Raw genomic sequence first — 25488 nt, forward strand, 5'->3', positions numbered from 1 at the left:
ATGTTGTAGGTGAGGTTGTACACGTACTTTTCCATCTCGCAGTTTCCTGCTATTTTGGATGTGATTGGCCTGTTTCTGCACATGAGTGGACCCAGTTGTGTCCTCTGTTCTGCAGTGTCAGTGTTGCACTTTTTACCACATTGTCGTCGGATGTGCTGTTATTGCTATGTGTGTGTGCTGCAGTGTGCCACGGGGATCAGGGACCTGATCCAGGGTCATTGTGGTTATGCAGTGTGCTACATGTCGTTGTGCATGTGTGCCATTTTGCCCATCTCCCCCATCCACCCAGTCCCTGGTCGTTAATCACCCGGTTGATGTTGTCAGTTCCTATCGAGCTGTGTCCAGGACTCCCGACTCCTTGCGCCGTCTCCACCCTGATGACTGTGGCCTCTATTTCCTCCAGCTCCTCCTGTGGCACAGGACTCCCACCTCCTGTCACCATTGCTTCCTTACTGTTGGCAACACGTTTGTACTTAGTTTGGCTTTTCACATCGTGCCAGTGCCTCTTGTCCTCCTCCATAGGCCTCCTCGACACTCCGACTGCGTTCACGTTTATCATATTGTCGTTCAGTGGACGGCGGTGGTCTGTCACTTCCATGACGCTGATCTGGTTTTTCTGCGGACTGCACCCCGTCTGCCTCTTCCTCTTCTCCTGGGCGTTCCCCGACCATGAGGTTCTTTGGTAGGGGTCCTTTTATTTTTTGTTGTTGCTTTTATGGCACATTTTCCCGCATGACGCGTGGGAATTGCAGGCCTGTCACTGATTATCGCAGGTTTTTTTTATTTTGGTTGGCCTCATTGCTACTTTTTTGTGTTGGTGTTTCACATTTTTGCGGTGTTGTGTTTGACACGGTCCTTTGATGCGTTATCGTGTGACTATCGCATGGTGCCGCCAGGTTGAGAATACTGCATTAACACGGCGTTGTTTTCCTGCGATAGACCACGATATGCAAAGTTGCGCTAAGCTAAATTTGCGATGGTTAACACACGTTCTTGAGAATATCCCCCTCAGTGTTGTATTGTGTTGGGCCAACAGCTGGCAGTTTGGATGGTTTTGTGCATCTGAAGCATGAATGGCGTGAGAATGAACTGTAAAGTGGTTGGTGCCTTGACGTGGCTTTACAGCTCACAAGCTGTAAGTCCGTGGTTCTTTGATCTAATGTTGAAATATTATCAATTACTTTTGTGGATTTTATTTCATAAAGTCAGTGCTGAATAAAGTTTTATCTATGAACCATGTACTTACCCTCGTGCCAAATCCAACCAGTATGCCTCTGATTGATTAGTGGATGGGTGTGCAGTAGTGTTTTGGTGTTTTCCTTTGCTTTTTACCGTCAGTGCTTACTCTCCCAGTAAGTTTTTCCTTCCTTCCGTGTTCGTCGTCCGTCTTCTCTTTTTGCCTCTCTTGACTTCCTGCTTCTTGTCCTTTTTCTCCTTCCTTTGCCCTCTGGGATTGGTTCCCTTCTCTTGAGTCACTGCCTCCCTGCTATGACATGTGATACCCTGGGGAGCGATAGTAAGTGTCATGTTTCTGTTGTTTTCAGATGGAATCCAGGTGCGGAAAGCGGATTCACCCTCATCCTTTCAGGTACGTGCAGGGCGTTGGGCAGAGCCCTCTTCCCTAGTTGTCTTACTAGTAAGATCAAGTTACATGGATATATTGACAAGAAATCTGCATTTACCTGGTCTATACCTTTCCGGTGTTGTGTATGAAAACGGATAGGTTGTAGGGATACTCTATCATTATTGCCTTTATCACTGGCTAGTTATTCAAGAGGGGCATGATCTGTGGATAGGGTAAATTATCACCCCTCCAAGTAGTACCTCAAGGTCTCTATTGTCCACATGATGGCCAAGGCTTTTTTTTCTATAGCCGCATAGTTCTTCTCCCGGGAAAGAGTTTATGGCTTATGTACATGATTGCTTTTTTCCCGCATTGGGATTCCTTTGTGAAAAGACAGTCCCAAGACCACAGTCTGAGGCATCAGTTTGCAATACAAAGGGTTGATTATTATCTGGACTGGTTAGTACATGAACAATGGGTGGAGGGTCCTAGGAAACATTTTTAAAGACCTGGCAAGGATTGCATCCCCAATCTAGCAATTAAATACAACATAAATCCTTGGGTGTACGTTATCTGAACAAAAACAAGACAGACATACACAAAGGCACTATGACAATCCCAACTGGGGGAAGATCCCTTAAGGACAAAATCCCTCACCCACCTATGGTGGCATGCTTCATCATTTGGGATTCTCCTCCCAGAGGAAAAAACCTAGTTCCTCTGAGGGCTACAACCCCCTCTCTGAGAGGGAGGACCTCAGGGATGTTTTTCAACTACTCTAGCTGGATCTGCTAGACTCTACAAATGTGACTACTAGTATGGGTGAGAGCACAGCGCAAAAAAAGGATGAAAGTGAGTGAAGTGATAAAACTGGCTAGAGAGAACCAAACATGGAGGTTTATTCTGGAGTTCTCGCTGTCAGGATTAAAAAACATTTAATGGATTTAAACCGCACGTGTAGATTGATAGATTATGGTCGACATGTTTCAGCCATATGGCCCCTACATCGGGCCAGGATTTCTTCAGGACCTCTAAGATTCTGCTGCTAAGTGATATGTGTAACAAAAAGCTAAAAGCTTTTTGGTGAAAACCCGGAACCAGAAATACTTGCGGTTCCTTTTCTGTGAATGGTAATAGTACCTGGTGGAAAACAAATAGAAAACAGACATAGGCCTTAGACAAGCGAACCCACGTAAAAACATCAGATAATTAGGCAGTGAGGAAGTGACACAAATGCCTCCTCCTGCAGAGTGCACCACAAAAGTGTCTATACATAAAAAGTGTCATCCTTACCCATAACGACTGGGTACGTTGCAAACCTCAACCTGGCCATAGCTCAGTGGAGAGGCACCACTCTATGGAGGAATAGTATATACAGTGTGCTCATATCAGATAGGATCACAAAAGATATCAGTCATACTGATACAGTTAAAGCATAACAACACCAAATCTAGTCGTAAGAGCAACAGACTCAGAGAGAACAGCATATATGTAATATGTATACAATGATATCACAAACCTCTTATGTCTATCAAAAGACAGGGTACGCTAAAAAATGTAAAATAATCTGTGATGTGTTAGAAGGATGGGCAGCCCTTAAACAGAGTGTACCATTGGCGAGGATTATGCTAACAGATTAGAAAGATAATCCAATCAGATATCAGTAGTTAAATGCACAACCCTCAAAGTTACTCAAAGAAAAAGCTATCTAACGGCTAGGTTTAACAGGAGACAGACCAGGCTGTCATGAAAAGTAGCCAGAGCCCCATGAAGGCCAAAAGGTATTAACGTGAACTGGTATAAGCCATCGGGGGTAGAGAAAGCAGTTTTCTCCTTGTCCTGACTTCTGAGAGGGACCAGCCAGTAACCTTTGCAAAGGTCTAGCGTGCTAATGAATTTCGCCTTTCCCATTAAAGGGTAGGTGTCAAACTTTGAGATTTTATTGACTTCCAGAAAGTCTATACAGGACGTATACTGGTCCATCTGGATTAAACACTAACATAATTGGGCAGTTCCATTCGCTTATTGAGGGTTCGATGATGGCCATGAGTAACATCTGTTAAACCTCTTGTTTGATCGTACTTCTTCTGGCATACTATAGGGACTTTAACAAACCTTTTCTCCTGGATTGGTTTGTATGGTATGTTCTAAAAGGGTTGTTTTTCCCAGAAGGAGAGAGAATACCCCTTTTAGGGGTTGAAGGTTTTGGGACAATTCTTGTTTTAAAGGTTTTGGGAGCTCTGGTCTATGCCCTGGTAGAAAAGAGGAATTTCTTATCGGGGTATACCCATCAGTACTGGGAGAGTTCCCTCCCATTTTTTTCAATAGATTTATGTGGTATATTTGGGAAGTTCCACAATTGGGATCAAGCTCAAAGTGATATGTGACAGCAGTCACTTTCTCCAGAACTACATAATGCCCTTGCCACTGACCCAGCAGTTTATGATCTGAAGAGGCCATCATCAGAAGGACAGAGTCACCCACAGAAAATGATCGGTCCTTTGTTTTCTTATCATACTGAATTTTATGAGCTGCCTGAGCCTCCTCCAAATTGGCTCTGACAATAGTTCAAATCTGCCCTATTTGGGTTTTAAGGTCGGATACATATTCCACGAGTGGTTCTGCTCCATCCTTCTTCTTCTTCCACTCCTACCAGGCCATGTTTAATAACGAATGTGGCTGTCTGCCATATAAGAGTTCAAATGGGGAATATCCGGTGCTTTTTTGTACTTTGCACTGTGTGGCGAACAAAGCAAAGTGTAGTATTTCCTCCCATTTCCTAGTTTCTAACTCAGGGGTACTCTGGCAGGTTTACTACAGATATTTTTCTGGCAAATGGGGCTTTCACAACAGTATTCCTTAACCTGTTGGTAAATGCCAGACCAATAGAACTTTTCTACTATGGCTTTCTCTGTTTTCTCGTTGCTAACATGGCCCCCTAAAAGATGACTGTAGGCTAGGAACAGGACTTTATGCAGGGAAGGACCAGGCACCAATAATTGGCTTTTGAGAGATCCCACCCTTCCAATATAGTAGATAGTCTTTAAGGAAAAATTGGGGATCTACTTGAAGGGGATCTTCTTGATCAGTGGCTGTACTCCAAGCCTCATGAAGAATGGGGTCTTCTCTCTGTACAGCATGAAAGTTTTTATCTGTTTCCCATAGGGGCTCATCCTTCAAGACTGGAAAAGACCCAGAAAGGGCCTTTCTTCTGTTCTCTTTTCTGGGTTTTGGAGAGAGGCCACTCATGATCCACATCCTTTGAGAAGGGGGCTGTATTTCACCATGCCTCTCCCTCTTTTTCTGTCTCCTGAATCAGACTATTCAGACATAGATAATCCTTTCCTACGATCAATTAATCAGGTGGTTAATGTATCAAACCTACTTTTAGTGAAACCGCAGGATCAGATTGTCGTTGTACGGATACATTTGTGATGGGGTAACTCTTCAAGTCCCCGTGTGCACACTGGATAGTAACGCTCCCAGTAGTATGGATTACTCCTCCATGAAGACTTTGAGGGTGTAACACAGACTGTATCTACTAATGCCGTGATGGGTTGTCCATTAATGGATAGCTGACGGTGGAAGGGGGGTCTTATATCCTTGGTAGACGAATAAAGTGATCTCACAACTCCTATGTCCATTGGTTCCTCTTTCTGTGGACACAATCTGGCTATGTGGCCAATACCTCCACAATGGAAGCACTGAGGACATGGGGTAGGGAGTCTGAAGATTGGCCTGGGCAGAATGGTGACAATCTGTGGTTTCTTTATTGGGTTGGATCTCAGTGGTCTGGGACACCCACTTCCTCCATGTCTCCATGAAGGCAATATATCATTTTCTATCTAAGAGACTGACCAGCCTTTGGGAACATACACAGATGTTACTTGCCATGACTGAACTTATTATGCACAGCAACATTGTCCTTTTTAAAGATGAGTGGTTCAAACAAATACAAGGTGTAGCATGAGCTTCATATTTTCGTCTGCTTATGCCAATCTTTTTATGGGTTGGCTGGAGGAGGTGATGATCTGATGCTCGACGGGCAGTCATTGGAATGAGCACATCATCTACTGGGGGTGGTTCATCGATGACTGCTTTATGATATGTACAGGCACTGAGCAATCATTACAGGATTTCATTAACTATTTGAATGACAACGACATTAACATTAGGTTTACCACCTATTTGAGTGCAACTAGTGTTGTATTCCTTGATGTGGAACTATACATCAAGGAACACCGAATACAGAGTAAGATGTATTGCAAACCCACATCCTGCAATTCCGTCCTGCATGCGAAGAGTGCCCACCCCTGACATGAGATTGAGGCAATTCCTTTCGAGGAGAAGTTCAGAGCAAGACAGAATTGCAGTGAAGAACTGTACTTTTTAACATCTATTAATGATATGGAGAAATGTTTTATTCAGAGACAAAACATGATCTACAAATAGCTAAGGAAAGGGCCCTGAGAACCAAACTCATTTCTACTCTGAAACCCGCCAAAAGCAAAAGACGTAAATTAGGATGCTTACAGAGTACTCACACATGTGCACTACTCTTCGCAAGAGCCTTAATAAACACTGGCATATCTTGAAAGCGGATACAACCCTGCAGGATTTTGTGACAGGTAAGCCACAGATTACGTATCGCAGAGGCAGAACGCTTAGCATGATACGGAGTCCTAGCTATCCATCTAAGACACATTGTGAACCATGGTTAATGGAATTTTCTAAGGGATTGTTTAAATGTGGCTACTGTGGGATGTGCATATGGGCGCAAGATAAAACTAAACAGTTTAGTGGCAACAAAGATAAAATGTATACCATACTGACCAATATTAATTGTGCTACCAAATATGTTGTATGTATTATCTCATGCAAATTTTGTAAAATTTACGTAGGGAGCACAATAAGGGCATTGAAAGATCGTGTGAGTGAGCACATGCGTGCAATAAACAGAATGATCTGAGATATCCCATTGCTGAACATGTACACAATTGCACTGCCCAGGGTCCGAATAAAACATTTGTTTTCTATGGTATTGAACACGTGAAGCAAGATCCATGAGGTGAAATAGGGAGTTGAGATTAAGTAGACATGAGGCAAGGTGGATCATGCGCCTTAGGGCCGTAGAGGACGGCCTTCATTTTTATCACGAGCTACAATATTTCTTGGGTGATTATTTGGTCTTGTTCTACAACTTTGAACTTTTAATGGGTATATTTCCTCCCTTGGCCCTTTCCTTTCTTATTTATAAGACCTAACATAATCATTTGTTATTTTGACTCTTACATAATTTCAGTTTTCCTACTGAGCAACAATAGGAATGTATGTTCACCCTCAAACTGACTCATAATTTTCAGTGGAAATGAGAAACATGATGGGTTAAAACATATTGAATGCCCCTTCCGTATTAACATGGTCTTTGAACTCTGTTAGAGCCATCTTGAAACAACTTCTGTATTAGTAATATTTATCTACTGCTGTAAGATGGCGCTTTGCATATTTGTGAGCTATATTTCCCCACGTTGTATTGCTAGTCCAGAGTGTTGGACAGGCCACACGAAGGGCTTGCTCCCTCCCCGCATGACAGGGCCCAAGCCCCGGCCCGCCAGGCGTGACCCACGAAAAGCACCCGCACCCCGTCTCCCGACGGAACTCCTGCCCTCGGACCTCCATGTATCACGGGCCCCAGCCACCACCGGCTCCCCCGGCCGGGTCAAGCCGCCATCTTGGGCCCTGCACCACGAGGCCGCGTGGCCTCCACCCGACCCTAACCCTGGGCCTGGCCGGCCCCGACATCCCGGCACCACCATCCACCCAGGAGGTGAGCGGACCACTTGGCAGGTCAATGGGAGAACGAAGCGTCAAGAGCTCTTCCCCCGCCAGGTGCCGATCGCCTCCAGCTCCCCCAGGCGCTGGCTCCACCCCCTGCTGGGTGTCTGGACACCTTCATCCCGGACCCTCCGACCTCCAAGTGCGAGGGTCCGGACATCAAAGGGCGCCTGCCCTATAACTGGAGCAGCTCCGGAGCAGGAAGGCAGTTGTATCCTGGAGTCGAGAGACACCGAGAGAACTCAGCCTTGACGGACTACTGGCGCTGCCGTAGCCCTATCTTGCGAACTATCGTCCTGCCTGCTGGCGCTGCCGCGGCCTTCTGCAACATCCATCCTCGTCGGGACCTGCTGGCGCTGCCGCGGCCCGTTGTAACGACCATCCTCACCGGGACCTGCTGGCGCTGCCGCGGACCGTACATCGACCATCTTCACCAGGACCTGCTGGCGCTGCCGCGGACCGTGTATCGACCATCTCTACCGGGACCTGCTGGCGCTGCCGCGGCCCGTACCAGCTAAACCACCAAGCTCGAGGATTGTGAGCTAATCATCATATCATCCGAACTACCAGACTGGTAAACAGACTGTCCCGCTACCCCTTTCCCTATCCTGAGAGACTTAAATCGAGGGGACCCCTGAGTCCAGACCTCCTTGTACCATTTCATCGTACCTTAAGAAGTGCATATAAAGAACGCTAAATCTTATCCTTGTGTGGTATCTGTCTGTGGGGGGGAAGTTATTTGTCTGTACGATCGCTGGAGACGGCTCTCCCCGGAGACCTCTCCCCCTGACCTCGGCCGACCCTCCCGGTCCGTCTAACATTGGTGGCCAGCGGCGCGATCCGAATCAACGCGTAATCGTACAGAGAGTAGCTCACCCCACGACAAAACCACGATGTCAGCCAAAGATAGCGGTTCCACTGAAAAATTCCAAATGGATAAGTTGGAAGAATATAGCCACCGCGAACTGAAACAATTCTGCATGGAACTAGGCATTGCTACCACCGGCCTGAGTACCAAAGATGATTTGAAGCGCGCCCTTGAGTCGTGGACAGAAACTGGGATCGCCGGGCCCTCCGACCGAAACAGTGTCACACCAGAGGGGAACGCCACGGCTCCCGAGGAGCGAGGAACGGGCCTCTCGCAGGAGGAGATCCAAGAAAGAGAAAGAACCAGATTACACGAGTTGGAAATGGCACGACTCAAGATGGACGGTGAACTCAAGTTAGCCGAGCAGAAACTAAATCTAGAGTATATGCGGCTCCGAGAAGAACGAGAAGAAAAGCAGAGACAGAGAGAGCTTGAGGAAAAAAGAATAACACTGGAACACGAGCGCAAACTGGCGGAAATAGAACTTCGGAAACAGAATAAAGAACCGGGGGTGCCTGAGCGACCGCACACCCCGGGGCCAACCGAGAAAAAAGTCCACATCCCCAAGGATGTTGTCCGAGAGTATGTCCGAGAAGACGACATACAACAGTGGTTCAAAGCCTACGAGATCGCCATGACCTCCCACCGGATCGACCGGAGTGATTGGGGAGCCGGACTATGGGGGAGGTTCGTCAACGAAGGTCGCGATGCCCTGCTGCAGCTCCCAGATCACCAAATGTCGTCCTACGACCACATGAAGGCTGCCCTCCTCACCCGCTACGGCCTCACACCCGAGATGTACCGCCAGAGGTTCAGAGATTGCACCCGGATCCCGGGTACAACTTGGGTGGAGTACGTTAACTATTTCAGCCGAGCCTTCGAGGGTTGGATCAAGGGGAGCCATGTCACGACCTACGAACAACTCTTTAACCTTATGGTATGGGAACACCTGTCGAACAACTGTTTTGTCGAGCTCAGGCAGCACCTCTTCGACAGTAAATTGACTGACCCCCGGCAGCTCGCCGCCGAAGCTGACCGATGGGAAAGCACCCGAGTGGGCCGGAGAGGGCCACACGAGCAAAACCGAAGCAACCAAGGCCAGCACCGTCCTCGGGGAGGAGGAGGAGGCCAGGGGCGAGGGAGAGACGCCCTACCAGCAACACCCGTGGCCAGCACCCCGCCTCCGGCCGGCCGGGGCAACCCCCCGATGCGTCCTGGGTTCCGAGCCAACGTCACGTGCCACCGATGCCAGCGAGTCGGCCACTACGCCAATGACCCGAGCTGCCCGCAGAACCAAACACCCAAGCCCCGCCAGGTAGCTGCCGCCGCCCTGGGGGAAGAGCGATTATCAGAGGAACAGGAAGAGTATGAGCCGGTCCAGCAAGGGTGGGAGCCGGCCGCCATGGTCCTGGCGTGCCTAGGGGGAAAAGACATGGTCCCGCGGGCTCCCCTACCCGCTAACACCAGGAAATACGGTCAGTGGGTAACCATTAATGGACATCGGGCCGAGGCCTTGCGTGACACAGGCGCCAGTGTGACGGCCGTCCGCTGTCACCTGGTGAAGCCCGAGCAGATCCTGCCGAACATTCTCTGCCCCGTCCGCTCAGCCGACAATTCTGAAAGTCTGTGTCAAATGGCCTGCGTCCCATTCGAATGGGGAGGGGTCTCCGGCCTGTTGAAGGTGACGGTCCGGGATGATGCCCCCGTGGACTGCCTCCTGGGGAATGACCTCGAGAGTTCCCCGTGGGCCACCGTCGAGAGAAGAGAGCACCTGGGGATGCTGGGCCTCCCGGACTGGGCCTGCATAACCACCCGGTCCATGGCCGCCCGTGCCGTCCCCCGATCAGAAGAACCGGAATGGCCAGCACCTCCGCCCCCGGTCGCCCCAGTAGGAGACAACGACGAGGCCAACCCCACGGAACCGACGACCGAAGGAGGCGCGCAACCCCCGGACTTTCCCGGCCTGGCTCAGTGGCGTCAAGAAGGGGGGCCCACCCAAGAACAGTTCCGCCAGGAACAAAAGACCTGCCCCTCCCTCGAGGGACTCCGCCAACAAGCCAGCGCCCAGAGCGCAGGGGACTCCACCGGATCTCACTGGGTCTACTGGGATAACGACCTGCTATACAGCGAACAAAGAATCGCAGAGCTAGGGGCCGGTCGAGTGCTGGTGGTACCTCTCCGCTTCAGAGACTTCCTACTCAACCTGGCCCACGATGTCCCCCTGGCTGGACACCTGGGCCAGGACAAAACTTACAGTCGCCTAGTGACCCACTTTTTCTGGCCGAAAATGAGGAACGACGTCCTGAACCACTGCCGGTCCTGCCCAACGTGCCAAGCCAGCGGGAAGAGTGGCCGTAAGCTGAAAGCCCCTCTGCAACCCTTCCCTGTGGTCACCACCCCGTTCGAGAGGGTAGGAATAGACATTGTGGGGCCCCTGGACCCCCGCACGGCACAAGGACACAGGTTCATCCTGGTACTGGTGGACCACGCCACCCGCTACCCCGAGGCGGTGCCCCTACGAACTGTGACAGCTCCGGTGGTTGGCCGGGCCCTAATGGGGATCTTCTCCCGGGTGGGCTTCCCCCGAGAAGTCGTCAGCGACCGAGGCACGAACTTCATCTCCAAATACATGAAGTCCCTCTGGCAACAATGCGGGGTCACCTACAGATTCACGACCCCCTATCACCCCCAAGGGAACGGACTAGTGGAGCGTTTCAACCGCACTCTCAAGGGGATGATTGGGGGATTGGAAGAGCCCCTCCGTCGCCAGTGGGATGTACTACTCCCGTGCCTCCTCTTCGCCTACCGAGAAGTTCCCCAGAAGTCCCTCGGCTTTAGCCCTTTCGAACTCCTGTACGGGCACCCTGTGCGAGGGCCCCTCAGCCTAGTCAAGGAAGGTTGGGAGATGGCCCCCCTAAAGACCCCTCCAGACGTCTTCAAATACCTCCTGGCCCTACGAAATCAGACCCGGCGCTTCAGGGAGATGGCTAAGGCGAACCTCGAGGCCAGCCAGGAAGACATGAAGAGATGGTATGACCACAATGCCTCCTCCGTCGAGTTCTAGCCTGGTCATTAAGTGTGGGTGATGTCCCCCACCGAACCATGTGCCTTGCAAGATAAGTGGACGGGGCCCTTCAAAGTGGTCGAGCGCAAAAGCCCCGTCACTTACCTCATCGACATGGGGACCTCCCGGAACCCCCTTCGGGTCCTCCACACCAACAGACTCAAACCACACTTTGTGCGCTCAGAACTCAGCCTCCTGATGGCTACGGACAGTGGGGCAGAGGAAGACTCCGAACCCCTCCCGGATCTCCTGAAGACTCAGGAGAAGGACGGTTCCGTGGACGGGGTCCGGCTCTCTGATGCCCTCACCCCGGAGCAACGCCAGGGCTGCCGGAACCTCCTGCTGCGGTTCGCTACACTGTTCTCCCTCACCCCCGGGATCACCCCTTGGTGTTTGCACGACGTGGACACCGGGGACAGTCCCCCTATCCGACACCGGGCCTACCGCGTACCAGATCGGGTACGGGCCTGCATACAAGAGGAAGTGGCCAAAATGCTCACGATCGGGGTCATCGAGCCCTCGGACAGTCCCTGGGCCAGCCCGGTTGTATTAGTCCCCAAAGCCGCCGCCCCCGGCACCACACCTGAACTGAGATTCTGCGTCGACTACCGGGGCTTGAACGCTGTCACCCGGACCGACGCTCATCCTATCCCCCGAGCGGACGAATTGATCGACCGGCTGGGGGCCGCCCGCTACCTCAGTATCTTCGACCTAACAGCGGGCTACTGGCAGATCGGTCTCACACCCCGGGCTCAGGAACGGTCAGCCTTCTCTACCCCCGATGGCCACTACCAATTCAAGGTCATGCCCTTCGGCATGAAGAACGCCCCCGCCACGTTTCAACGCCTTGTGAACCAGGTCTTGGCGGGGCTCGAAGAGTTCAGCGCTGCCTACCTGGACGATATCGCTGTATACAGGCGCCACTGGTCCGACAACCTCCTCCACCTCCAAGAGGTCCTACAGGCCCTCCAGCGGGCCGGCCTCACAATTAAGGCCGGCAAATGCCAAATTGGCCAAGGGTCCGTGACCTACCTTGGGCACCAGGTGGGAAGCGGGCTGGTGGCCCCGCTGCAACTTAAGATTGCTGCCATCCAGTCCTGGCTGCCCCCCGTCACCCAGACCGAGGTCCGAGCCTTCTTGGGGCTCACCGGCTACTACCGGCGGTTCGTGAAGGACTACGGCAGCATCGTGGGGCCCCTCACGGGTCTCGCGTCCAAAAACCAACCAAAGCGGATTAACTGGACCCCCGATTGTCAAGCGGCCTTCGAGAAGCTGAAGGCCGCCCTGTGCACCGCCCCTGTGCTCCAGGCCCCCGATTACAGTCGGGAATTCGTGGTACAGACAGACGCCTCCGACCACGGCATCGGAGCGGTTCTTTCCCAATTGAACCCCGAAGGTCATGACCAGCCGGTGGCCTTCATCAGTCGACGTCTCCTGGCCCGAGAACAGCGCTGGAGCACCATCGAGAGGGAGGCCTTCGCAGTGGTGTGGGCCCTCAAAAAGCTCCGGCCCTATCTCTTCGGTACCCACTTCCGGGTACAAACCGACCATCGACCCCTGCAGTGGCTGATGCAGATGCGGGGGGAGAACCCAAAACTATTGCGCTGGTCCATTTCCCTGCAGGGAATGGACTTCACCGTGGAGCACCGACCGGGCCAAGACCACGCCAACGCAGATGGCCTGTCACGCTTTTTCCGCCTCGACGAGGAGAGTCCCCAAGAAGATGGGTGACTCTCCCCGCCTTCAGCTGGGGGGGACGCATGTTGGACAGGCCACACGAAGGGCTTGCTCCCTCCCCGCATGACAGGGCCCAAGCCCCGGCCCGCCAGGCGTGACCCACGAAAAGCACCCGCACCCCGTCTCCGGACGGAACTCCTGCCCTCGGACCTCCATGTATCACGGGCCCCAGCCACCACCGGCTCCCCCGGCCGGGTCAAGCCGCCATCTTGGGCCCTGCACCACGAGGCCGCGTGGCCTCCACCCGACCCTAACCCTGGGCCTGGCCGGCCCCGACATCCCGGCACCACCATCCACCCAGGAGGTGAGCGGACCACTTGGCAGGTCAATGGGAGAACGAAGCGTCAAGAGCTCTTCCCCTGCCAGGTGCCGATCGCCTCCAGCTCCCCCAGGCGCTGGCTCCACCCCCTGCTGGGTGTCTGGACACCTTCATCCCGGACCCTCCGACCTCCAAGTGCGAGGGTCCGGACATCAAAGGGCGCCTGCCCTATGACTGGAGCAGCTCCGGAGCAGGAAGGCAGTTGTATCCTGGAGTCGAGAGACACCGAGAGAACTCAGCCTTGACGGACTACTGGCGCTGCCGTAGCCCTATCTTGCAAACTATCGTCCTGCCTGCTGGCGCTGCCGCGGCCTTCTGCAACATCCATCCTCGTCGGGACCTGCTGGCGCTGCCGCGGCCCGTTGTAACGACCATCCTCACCGGGACCTGCTGGCGCTGCCGCGGACCGTACATCGACCATCTTCACCGGGACCTGCTGGCGCTGCCGCGGACCGTGTATCGACCATCTCTACCGGGACCTGCTGGCGCTGCCGCGGCCCGTACCAGCTAAACCACCAAGCTCGAGGATTGTGAGCTAATCATCATATCATCCGAACTACCAGACTGGTAAACAGACTGTCCCGCTACCCCTTTCCCTATCCTGAGAGACTTAAATCGAGGGGACCCCTGAGTCCAGACCTCCTTGTACCATTTCATCGTACCTTCAGAAGTGCATATAAAGAACGCTAAATCTTATCCTTGTGTGGTATCTGTCTGTGGGGGGGAAGTTATTTGTCTGTACGATCACTGGAGACGGCTCTCCCCGGAGACCTCTCCCCCTGACCTCGGCCGACCCTCCCGGTCCGTCTAACACAGAGCAACAGAGAGACCACCTCGGTATTTTGAAATTTATAATTTGCTTGTTGTAAATTGGAAATTCAAGATATTAGCACTTGCTATTATTTTAGAAGTATGAGGCACATTGCTGCATTGGGAATAGAACTGATCCTATCCACCGATATTTACAGATGTATTTTCTGCATCTGGTTAAAATGGCATCTAAAGTTAAGAAACTGTGATTTTTACTGTTCCAAGTTGGCGCTCATGTTCTTGCTCGTTGCTCTCGAGTCACTACTTTGATTTCTAGCTTTTTTGTTTAAATGGAAACGATACGGGCGGCCGTTTGCTCTTGCCTGTATTCAGATGGGCATGTTTTCATATTCAGGTATGTAGGATTTCAAACACTTTAAACTTGCCATGAATACATAGCATTTTGTATGGGTAGGGTAATCTTTCTTATTATTTGAAATTTCAGGTTTTCCCGTACTTCAGGGACCTGTTACAGTTGATGGAGGTCACTGTCTCCTAATTTTCTGTATTCTAGGATCATGATATTCATAATTGGGAGTTCATTGTCTCCCAAGTCTTCAGTACACTATATTGCGGTAAGCACATTTTGAGATTTGATGAGATATGCCCAGATGCCCTTAACGGCGATAAGCTGATAGGTGCTTGTGATTTTCTTACAGGGTCGAGTTTAACCTTACTTCATGAGGTGTTTACGACACCCACTGGAACATTGATTTTATATTATTGGAATAATATAAATGCACAGAGCTAATTTCAGTGGGTAAGGATCCCCTCTGCTTATTTTGTCGTAGTTAGCAACTTGGGATCGAAGTTGTCATATTGAGAAACTTGTGCCTCATGTTGATGATGATGATACACATATATATACTTTGGTGCCGATCACGATCCTGTAAAAACCGGGTACGAACCGTCGGACGGAGCATATTCTCCATCCGACGCGTACCCGGTCGTCAAAACTTACAAACATGGAATTACGAATCGCAAGTAAACTCCATTTCCGTACGATTCGTACAAAACCGCGACCGACGAAAATAAACATACAAATGCGATCCAGGAAAGCGCCGACGTGACGTCGGGTCGCACGCAGCCTGCCATTCACGAACCAGGAATTACGATTCGCAATGACGTCATCCCGCACGGTGAATATTTTCCGGCTGCCAAAAACTGCCGGGAAATCAGGACGACGCGAACAAGGAGTACCTGTACGCGACGGACAGACATGGACCCCAACCTACGTGTCATCCCGGCCCTCCTAGCAGTCGACCTCCTCTACAGGTTCGGACGCAGACGCCGCAGAAGGTCAGAACAACAAAGGGAGGGGGGAGAGGGAGGGGGGGCAGGAGCAGGGGCTGGCCACAAAACCCCCACCAAAGTCACACAGCACACATGCCCTGGACATACCTGACCCCCAGACCATGGTCACTACGAGGGGGTGGGGGCGTGTCCAGCAAAGCCATCGTCTGCCACAACGGAAGTGCTTGACGACGCGAACCGCCAACACAACAATACGGCCCGCACAAGAATCACATAGCGTGGGGACGGATATGTACGGACCGTACCCCCACCCTCGTATGCATGGAGCGTACCCCCCACCCCAACAGTGTAAGTAAGACCCGTACCCTCACCCGCGGACGTATGGAGCGTACCCCCACCCCAACAGTGTAAGTACGACCCGTACCCTCACCCACGTACGTATGGAGCGTACCCCCACCCCAACAGTGTAAGTTAGACCCGTACCCTCACCCGCGTACGTATGGAGCGTACCCCCACCCCAACAGTGTAAGTACGACCCGTACCCTCACCCGCGTACGTATGGTGCGTACCCCCACCCCAACAGTGTAATTACGACCCGTACCCTCACCCGCGGACGTACGTACCCTCACCCCAACAGTGTAAGTACGACCCGTACCCTCACCCGTGGACGTACGTACCCCCACCCCAACAGTGTAAGTACGACCCGTACCCTCACCCGCGGACATATGGAGCGTACCCCCACCCCAACAGTGTAAGTACGACCCGTACCCTCACCCGCGTACGTATGGAGCGTACCCCCACCCCAACAGTGTATGTACGGACCGTACCCCCACCCCAACCGTGTATGTACGACCCGTACCCTCACACGCATACGTATGGAGCGTACCCCCCACCCCAACAGTGTAAGTACGACCCGTACCCTCACCCGCGTACGTATGGAGCGTACCCCCCACCCCAACAGTGTAATTACGACCCGTACCCTCACCCGCGGACGTACGTACCCTCACCCCAACAGTGTAAGTACGACCCGTACCCTCACCCGTGGACGTACGTACCCCCACCCCAACAGTGTAAGTACGACCCGTACCCTCACCCGCGGACATATGTAGCGTACCCCCACCCCAACAGTGTAAGTATGACCCGTACCCTCACCCGCGTACGTATGGAGCGTACCCCCACCCCAACAGTGTATGTACGGACCGTACCCCCACCCCAACCGTGTATGTACGACCCGTACCCTCACACGCATACGTATGGAGCGTACCCCCCACCCCAACAGTGTAAGTACGACCCGTACCCTCACCCGCGTACGTATGGAGCGTACCCCCCACCCCAACAGTGTAATTACGACCCGTACCCTCACCCGTGGACGTACGTACCCTCACCCCAACAGTGTAAGTACGACCCGTACCCTCACCCGTGGACGTACGTACCCCCACCCCAACAGTGTAAGTACGACCCATACCCTCACCCGCGGACATATGGAGCGTACCCCCACCCCAACAGTGTAAGTATGACCCGTACCCTCACCCGCGTATGTATGGAGCGTACCCCCACCCCAACAGTGTATGTAGGGACCGTACCCCCACCCCAACCGTGTATGTACGACCCATACCCTCACACGCATACGTATGGAGCGTACCCCCCACCCCAACAGTGTAAGTACGACCCGTACCCTCACCCGCGTACGTATGGAGCGTACCCCCCACCCCAACAGTGTAAGTACGACCCGTACCCTCACCCCCGTACGTATGGAGCGTACCCCCACCGCAACAGTGTATGCACGACACGTACCCCCACCACGTATGCATGGAGCTAACCCACACCCGTGTATGTTCTAAGCGTACATATCGTGAAATAGGAGGGGTGGGTGCAGAGTCCTCCCAGCAGTGCCCAGACACAGGAGGGGTGGGTGCCCATCACTCCCAGCAGTGCCCAGACACAGGAGGGGTGGGTGCAGAGTCCTCCCAGCAGTGCCCAGACACAGGAGGGGTGGGTGCAGAGTACTCCCAGCAGTGCCCAGACACAGGAGGGGTGGGTGCCCATCACTCCCAGCAGTGCCCAGACACAGGAGGGGTGGGTGCAGAGTCCTCCCAGCAGTGCCCAGAGACAGGAGGGGTGTGTGCCTATCACTCCCAGCAGTGCCCAGAGATAGGAGGGGTGGGTGCAGAGTCCTCCCAGCAGTGCCCAGAGACAGGAGGGGTGTGTGCCTATCATTCCCAGCCGTGCCCAGAGACAGGAGGGGTGGGTGCAGAGTCCTCCCAGCAGTGCTCAGACACAGGAAGGGTGGGTGCCCATCACTCCCAGCAGTGCCCAGACACAATAGGGGTGGGTGCAGAGTCCTCCTAGCAGTGCCCAGAGACAGGAGGGGTGTGTGTCTATCACTCCCAGCAGTGCCCAGAGACAGGAGGTGTGGGTGCAGAGTCCTCCCAGCAGTGCCCAGAGACAGGAGGGGTGTGTGCCTATCACTCCCAGCAGTGCCCAGAGACAGGAGGGGTGGGTGCAGAGTCCTCCCAGCAGTGCCCAGACACAGGAGGGGTGGGTGCCCATCACTCCCAGCAGTGCCCAGACACAGGAGGGGTGGGTGCAGAGTCCTCCCAGCAGTGCCCAGACATAGGAGGGGTGGGTGCAGAGTCCTCCCAGCAGTGCCCAGACACAGGAGGGGTGGGTGCAGAGTCCTCCCAGCAGTGCCCAGACACAGGAGGGGTGGGTGCAGAGTCCTCCCAGCAGTGCCCAGAGACATGAGGGGTGGGTGCAGAGTCCTCCCAGCAGTGCCCAGACGCAGGAGGGGTGGGTGTAGAGTCCCCCCAGCAGTGCCCAGACACAGGAGGGGTGTGTGCCTATCACTCCCAGCAGTGCCCAGAGACAGGAGGGGTGTGTGCCTATCACTCCCAGCAGTGCCCAGAGACAGGAGGGGTGGGTGCAGAGTCCTCCCAGCAGTGCCCAGACACAGGAGGGGTGGGTGCCCATCACTCCCAGCAGTGCCCAGACACAGGAGGGGTGGGTGCAGAGTCCTCCCAGCAGTGCCCAGACATAGGAGGTTTGGGTGCAGAGTCCTCTCAGCAGTGCCCAGACACAGGAGGGGTGGGTGCAGAGTCCTCCCAGCAGTGCCCAGACACAGGAGGGGTGGGTGCAGAGTCCTCCCAGCAGTGCCCAGACATAGGAGGGGTGGGTGCAGAGTCCTCCCAGCAGTGCCCAGACACAGGAGGGGTGGGTGCCCATCCCTCCCAGCAGTGCCCAGACACAGGAGGGGTGGGTGCCCATCCCTCCCAGCAGTGCCCAGAGACAGGAGGGGTGTGTGCCTATCACTCCCAGCAGTGCCCAGAGACAGGAGGGGTGGGTGCCTAACACTCCCAGCAGTGCCCATGGAATGCAAAGGGTGGAGTAGCCACAGATAACATGCCCACAAATGTCAGTCAGGTGCACAAAGACCCTGCAGTACATGTACCACATGTGTGCGAGGCTGGCAGTATACGCATGCATAGCGCCGAAAAGAAAACATGTCCACATGAAGTCATGTCAATAGTCCACATACACAAGTACAATGACTACCAAGGATGCCACGAATGATGCAGGTGGAGACATCGCTCATCATACATGTGCAAAGTTGAAGGAGTCCGTCACACACCCAGCTAATGTACACACAGCTCAGCGCTAAATATTGGGAACACCCTGCAGGGAAGATGTCAGGGTACACAGAGGAATGAATACACCTTGGGACAATTTTACCATGCAGTAACTGCTTACATGAACAGAGAAACCTAGCTAACACCGTGTGATGGCACACAGATACCAGGGTCCCCCCCTATGACCAGCACACTACTACATTTCCCACACACCCAACACATGATTACCACCCAAAATCATGTAGCAGCCCCACCAACAGCAACATCAGAAAAACAGTAGTGTTCAAAGGAAATAAAAATGGCTTTAATCAGCATGATCTTAAATAGTGTGTTCGTAGAAAGTTCAATATTTACAAAGCCCATAGGGCAGTCCATGAGTCACAGCTGGACGGGGGACACAGTGGAACGTGTGTCCCCTAGCTTGCCTGCACAGTCAGACTCCTTCGTCTTCCACAGCGGGGAGGGCATCATGTTGGGGGGAAGGACCAGGCACCGCAGGGACAGGAGGGCGAAGGGTAGGCGTCGTGGGTGCAGGGATGGAGGACTCCACCACAGGGGGTGGGGCAGGGCCAAAGGCGGAGGCCAGGATCTCGCTGCACACCTTAGCAAGGTCCTCCAGCGTCTCCCCTGCACCCGAAGGAACCACAGGTCCCAAGGAGGGGGGGGGGCGGAGGGATGGGTCGCAGCGCCACTGGGGGAGGGTGTGGACAGGGGGGGGACTCAACCACCCTGACCGGGGACTCCCTTGACCGCTTGCGGGGTGGTGTCACAGTGGGGCTCAGGGAAAGAGCGGCCATGAAGGAGTCCTTGCCGGATATGTGGCCAGGAGAGCTGAGGGGAGGGGATTTGGAGGAAGTGGATTGGGTGGAATGCAGACTCCCACTCTGGCTGCGTGTCTTACGTTTGCCCCCCGACCCAGTGGGTGTGCCTACCTCACTCTGTGTGTGCGTGCCAGGAGGTGTGCGTATGACCTTCCCTGCTGGTGTGGTGCCTCTGTCTGTTGTGGTGGGTGCATGCTGACGTCTGGGTGTACGTGGGACAGGCATGGGAGTGGGAAGTGTGGATGGGGCAGGGGTAGGGGGTGGGACGTAGCGCTGCAGGAGACCCACTGCTGCAGTCAGTGTCGAGTCTATGGACCTCAGCAACTGGCGTTGGTCAGCCTGCGACGAAAAAATGCCCTCCTAGTATGCCTCCATGTTGTGCAGCACTTGGCTGTGGCCATGGAGGACATTAAGGATCGCAGCCTGACCAACCTGCAACTGCCGCTGGATGTCCACAGACTCAGCATTGGCGGCAGCAGTGGAGACAGGGGCAGGGGGTGCGGTGCCTGGCAGGAAGGAGACATGTGGTGACCGTGGACGTTGGGAAGGGACACGAGCAAGTGGGAGGCGGCTGATGGCAATGGAGGGGCGGGGTGCGATGTTGTTCCACTGTCAGCTGCTGGTGCAGCCTCTGCCCACTCGGAGAGATCATCCTCGGACCCGTCGGCTTCATATTCGGTGGTGCCAGTGGACAGGTCCTCGGCCTCACTCTCCTCCGCCTCTGTACCACTCAATGTGCCAGCCACAATGTCAACGCTGGCACTGGTGCTCTGTCCCTCCGCTCCGTCTGTGCTCATGTCTCCCTCCGTGTCCCCCGACGATGCTGTGGGCAAGGTGAAGAGACAGCAATTAATCACACACCTGTATACATATGTCAAATGAGTCCAATCTACATAGGTTACAGTGCATAGCCTGCAAAGAAAGTTAAGTAACATCTACAAAACAAGGTACAGATGTAGGGCATGCAACACACAGTTGGTTGACCCACCATGCCCCAGAAAATCCATGGAGAGCATGACACAATAGCAAATGACATGAAATGGAGTTTGACATAGGAGCCAGACCCTGGGGACAATCCAGCACTGCATCTGCACCACACAGCCTTGCCGACAATAGGGATAAGGAGGGACCAAATCCATGTGCTTGAGGCACATGCTGCATAGGTAATACTGAAAACATGCCCAACATGACTGGCTCACTGCACCTTGAGTGTATGTCCAGACAAACATCACACACTGGCCAGACCTAGCAAGGAGAATTCTGGTTTTGACGTGTATGCTTGGCCCGCACCAACCACCTCCTACATGAGACAATTTGTTGAGACACAGGTGGCACTTACATCTCTTAGTCTGGGTGAAATACACAGGGGATGCATAAATACAAGATTGGGCGCCAAATACCTGAGGTGCGCCTGTTCAAATAATCATGTACAAACGGCCATCATCAGATGATTGTAACAAGACACACAGGCACTGGCCACTGTGACTATGAACAAGGAAAATCAGGTCAGGCTGTACAGTGGACACTTGTACTACATTTCACGTCAATATACATGTTGCCAGTGGACAATGGCACAGAGCACAACCTATGCTGTAGACACTGAGAGTGTCCACGTTTTGTGATGACACACATGACACCTATGAAAATATGCCCCAGGGGACAGTAGTGGCAACACAACTCCATGGTCCTGAATGGGAATGACTGCAACACACGCCACCATCCCTGCACTATGCGTATCGCACACTCATGCACATCATGTCACAGGCCACAACATAGGACATGCGCGCTGTAAGGCATGACACTTGTGAGACTAACTCCCATGTCTGGACTCTGCATCAGTGCCAACTGACATGGAACCCACATGTACTGAACTGGACAGGGCACAGGCAAGGTCCCCAAACCTGTTACACACCACCCCCACACATGATGCTACAGGCATAGTTCACGTGGAGAAAGCGCCAGCCTACATTACCTTGGGAAGGAGTGACTACACACAGACCAGGGAACACATTGCAAGGAGGGGAAGGGAGGCAGGAGAGCACAGCTATACTGTGGGTAACTGGATCTGCACAGCACCTTTAAACCCTGGCAGTGTATCCATGCAACTGTGCACTTACAAATGATGGTGAAACACAACAAGCACACATGTACCTACCCCCTTCCTGCTGCTGCTTCTCCTGTAAGCGCCTCTCCAAGTCTGGAAATACCACCGGCAGCACACGCTTGTGGATGTGGGTCAGTCGGCGGCGCCCGCGGTTCTTATGGCTCTCAGGTGAGTCCCCCAGCAGGACCCGTGCGATCCTCCGCGTCCAGCACCGGATATCCTGCCAGCGTTTCCTCACCTGGGACAGGCGCCGCTTCAGACCATCCGCACTCCTCACGGCGCTGACGGCGGTCAGCCATATCTGCTCCTTGGCAGAGGCGCCTACCTGTGAGGATGAACAAGTGACACTACATCAATACACCTGGCACATCTCACAGGGACACATATTAGAACACATTTGCTGTTTACAACAAGGCATAGTATGCATCCAACGCATTGCACCTTTGTCATAGGGACATGATCCTCTGGGGAAGGTCAAAAGCAGTACGTGCCATTGAAAGGACACAGGTGGAATGAGGGCAACTACACAATCAATGATCCAGGTTCACACTGTGCATCACAAGCTACACCAGGATAATGTGCAACACCTCTAAGCAGTCACATGCCACAGGCCACTGACGCTACCGCAGCAGAGTACACAGACACACACAGGCACAGGACATTCACCTGCCATTGCCAAATGCAGCGACATACCTCACTCTGCACATGTGCCACTAGACTGGGGGGGGGCTCACAGGTGTGGGGCTGGCTCTGCACGTCAGACACACAGCACTGCTCCCTGCTCACATCACATGGCCAGGGTATATCTATCCCTCATGCAGCTGGAGTGCTACACTCCACATATGCACCCACCCACATGACAGGGGACTTACACACACACCGATGTCCAGGGTACGAACACATCATGTGGACACTCTCAGCACAGGTACACAGAACTAACGCACATCTGTCGGTACAGTCACCTGTCACACTGGTGTGAGCACAGAATCACATGAGGACTGTAGAGGCTACATTCCCAGGAGGACAAGACAGGCAGAATGTGGCATGCACCATGCAGTGATTGTCACAGTAAACACAATGCAAGTGAGGACGGCAGACATGCACCACAGCATGCACTGGCTGGGAGACATCAGGCATTCCCCCCCCCCGGGACCCCCCCTACAGTACATAGCATGTGTGCCACACCTGGACACAATGCCAGAAGTCACACTCACAAAAAAGGGACACAGTCTGTGCTGGTGGACTCTGCACTCACCTGATACCCTGGTCGCCTATACAGCATGGGGTACTGTGTGAGGATCACATCCAGCAAAGCCAGGTTCTCCTCCAGGGTGAAGGGCTGTGACCTCTCCACAGACCTTGACATGGTCCCAGGGAATCAGTAGCAGCAGCTGGGTCGTGGAATAAAAAGATGTACAGGCAAGTGCTCCCTCATGGGACCTGGCTGCCTTATATCTGCCTTGCTGGCCTGTTTCATGCACAGGAGTACAGAGTGATTGGTCACTCACATTTGCATCCTATGTTTCCTCCAATCCCTTCAAACCTAACACAGTCAGTGGGTTCTTATTGTGTTTTTTTCTTCAGCATGATGTCAACCCCACAAACACATTGCAACAAAGTAGATTCATTCCAACTGACTTCTGCTGTGCACCTTCCAGAACAAATTCTAACTTTAAACTTGGTCTCCATGACAACCAGCATGCATGTAGGCCTTTATACGTGTCCCTCATGTGTCCCCTATGTAATTTGGAGCTTCACACACAGGTACCGTGCGTTCCGGGGCCCTAGGGCACCCCAAATGCATATCAACGGCCCGTACAGGCGTGTGTACGCTCCGTACCACTATGGGTGTTCTCGCGTATGCGTACTCATGGTGGTACGGAGCGTACACACGCCTGTACGCTCACTATTACTATGAGTACGCATACGCGAGAACACCCATAGTGATAGTGAACGTACGCACGCATGTACGGTCCGTACCACTATGGGTGTGCTCGCGTATGCGTACTCATGGTGGTACAGACCGTACACACGCCTGTACGCTCACTATCACCATGGGTACGCATACGCGAGCACACCCATAGTGGTACGGACCGTACACGCATGCGTACGTTCACTATCACTATGGGTGTTCTCGCGTATGCGTACTCGTGGTGGTACGGACCGTACACACGCCTGTACGCTCACTATCACTATGAGTACGCATACGCGAGCACACCCATAGTGGTACGGACCGTACACGCGTGCGTACGTTCACTATCACTATGGGTGTTCTCGCGTATGCGTACTCATAGTGATAGTGAGCGTACGCACGCGTGTACAGTTTGTACCACTATGGGTGTGCTCGCGTATGCGTACCCATAGTGATAGTGAGTGTACAGGCGTGTGTACGGTCCATACCACCATAAGTACGCATACGCGAGAACACCCATAGTGATAGTGAACGTACGCACGCGTGTACGGTCCGTACCACTATGGGTGTGCTTGCGTATGCGTACTCATAGTGATAGTGAGCGTACAGGCGTGTGTACCGGTTCCCCAGCCAACTGGTCAGGCTGGCGCCTCCGCCGTCCTCCACTCCCACCACCCCTGCCCACTTGCACCTGGCATGCCCTTGTGGGCACATCGGGTCTCCGGGACCCCTGAGGGTTGGCATTGGCGTTGTCGCCTGCCTCCTCCTGGGTGCCCGGGACACCGTGTCCCTCCTGGCCAGCCTGGCTGCTTTGTGGTGGTGGGGCAGGGATCCTGGGTGTCTCCTGGGATGTGGCAGGAGTGGGGGTGGTGGTTGGCCCGGTTGTACCTGACACAGGTGCTGCAGGTCGTTGGACACCAGAGGGGCCAGGTTGGTCGGGGTCGGGTTCGTCCACAGAGTGGTGAGAGTCGTCGCTGCCGGTGACTCCTTCATCCCGCCGAGCCGGGTCCTGTGAGTCTTCCCCCCCAGTGTTGGGGGGTGATCCACGACGTTGACCTGTGTGTGAGAGAGATAATGTTAATTTTGTTCCATGCAACATCAATGTTTCATTTGTTTCAAAGTTGGAACATTTCCTCTGGGAATTTGCTTATGTCTTGCATTCCACTCACAGTGCACTTGTGCATGGGTATGTCCCTTGGGCACAGCTTTGGCGACTTTACCTATGTGTGGCACAGTCTTACTTGCTGCGTCAAGTGTGACTGCAGTCAGCAGTGGAGTGGGCAGGTGTGGCGAGCCGTGCATTGGTGCCTTCCATGTAGAACTGTACGTGGGCACATGAAGTTGTTCCACACACTTATATGATGCAGGTAGCTGTCGTTGTGCTCGTGCACAGGTTGTGACATGGCCCTGTGTTTTGCTATGGAGAAGAGGGGGGGTTCTGGCACTGGCCACCCTTGTCTACATGCACGCAGTCCACCTGCTGACGAGCAGACATTCCCACACACCACAAGGCTGATTTGCTCTCCCTGTGTCTCCCTCCCTCTCTGTCCCACTCTCCCTCCCTCTGTGTGTCA

General features: G+C 53.5%; 1 protein-coding gene across 2 annotated transcripts in view; it reads left to right on the forward strand.

The window, feature by feature from the left end:
* Positions 1–25488, forward strand: part of LOC146776052 (uncharacterized) — a 387820-nt gene that overhangs the window by 204019 nt on the left and 158313 nt on the right. For both annotated transcript variants that reach the window (XR_014972118.1, XM_085638120.1), the window contains exon 4: positions 1545–1588. Coding sequence is in view for 1 of the 2 variants with exons in the window: in XM_085638120.1 (XP_085494246.1) it covers positions 1545–1588 (44 nt within the window). In the remaining variant the exon portion in view is untranslated. The remainder of the gene's footprint in view (positions 1–1544; positions 1589–25488) is intronic.

Source organism: Triturus cristatus, chromosome 12 (genome assembly GCF_964204655.1).
Source record: "Triturus cristatus chromosome 12, aTriCri1.1, whole genome shotgun sequence".
Classification (NCBI taxonomy): Eukaryota; Metazoa; Chordata; class Amphibia; order Caudata; family Salamandridae; genus Triturus; species Triturus cristatus.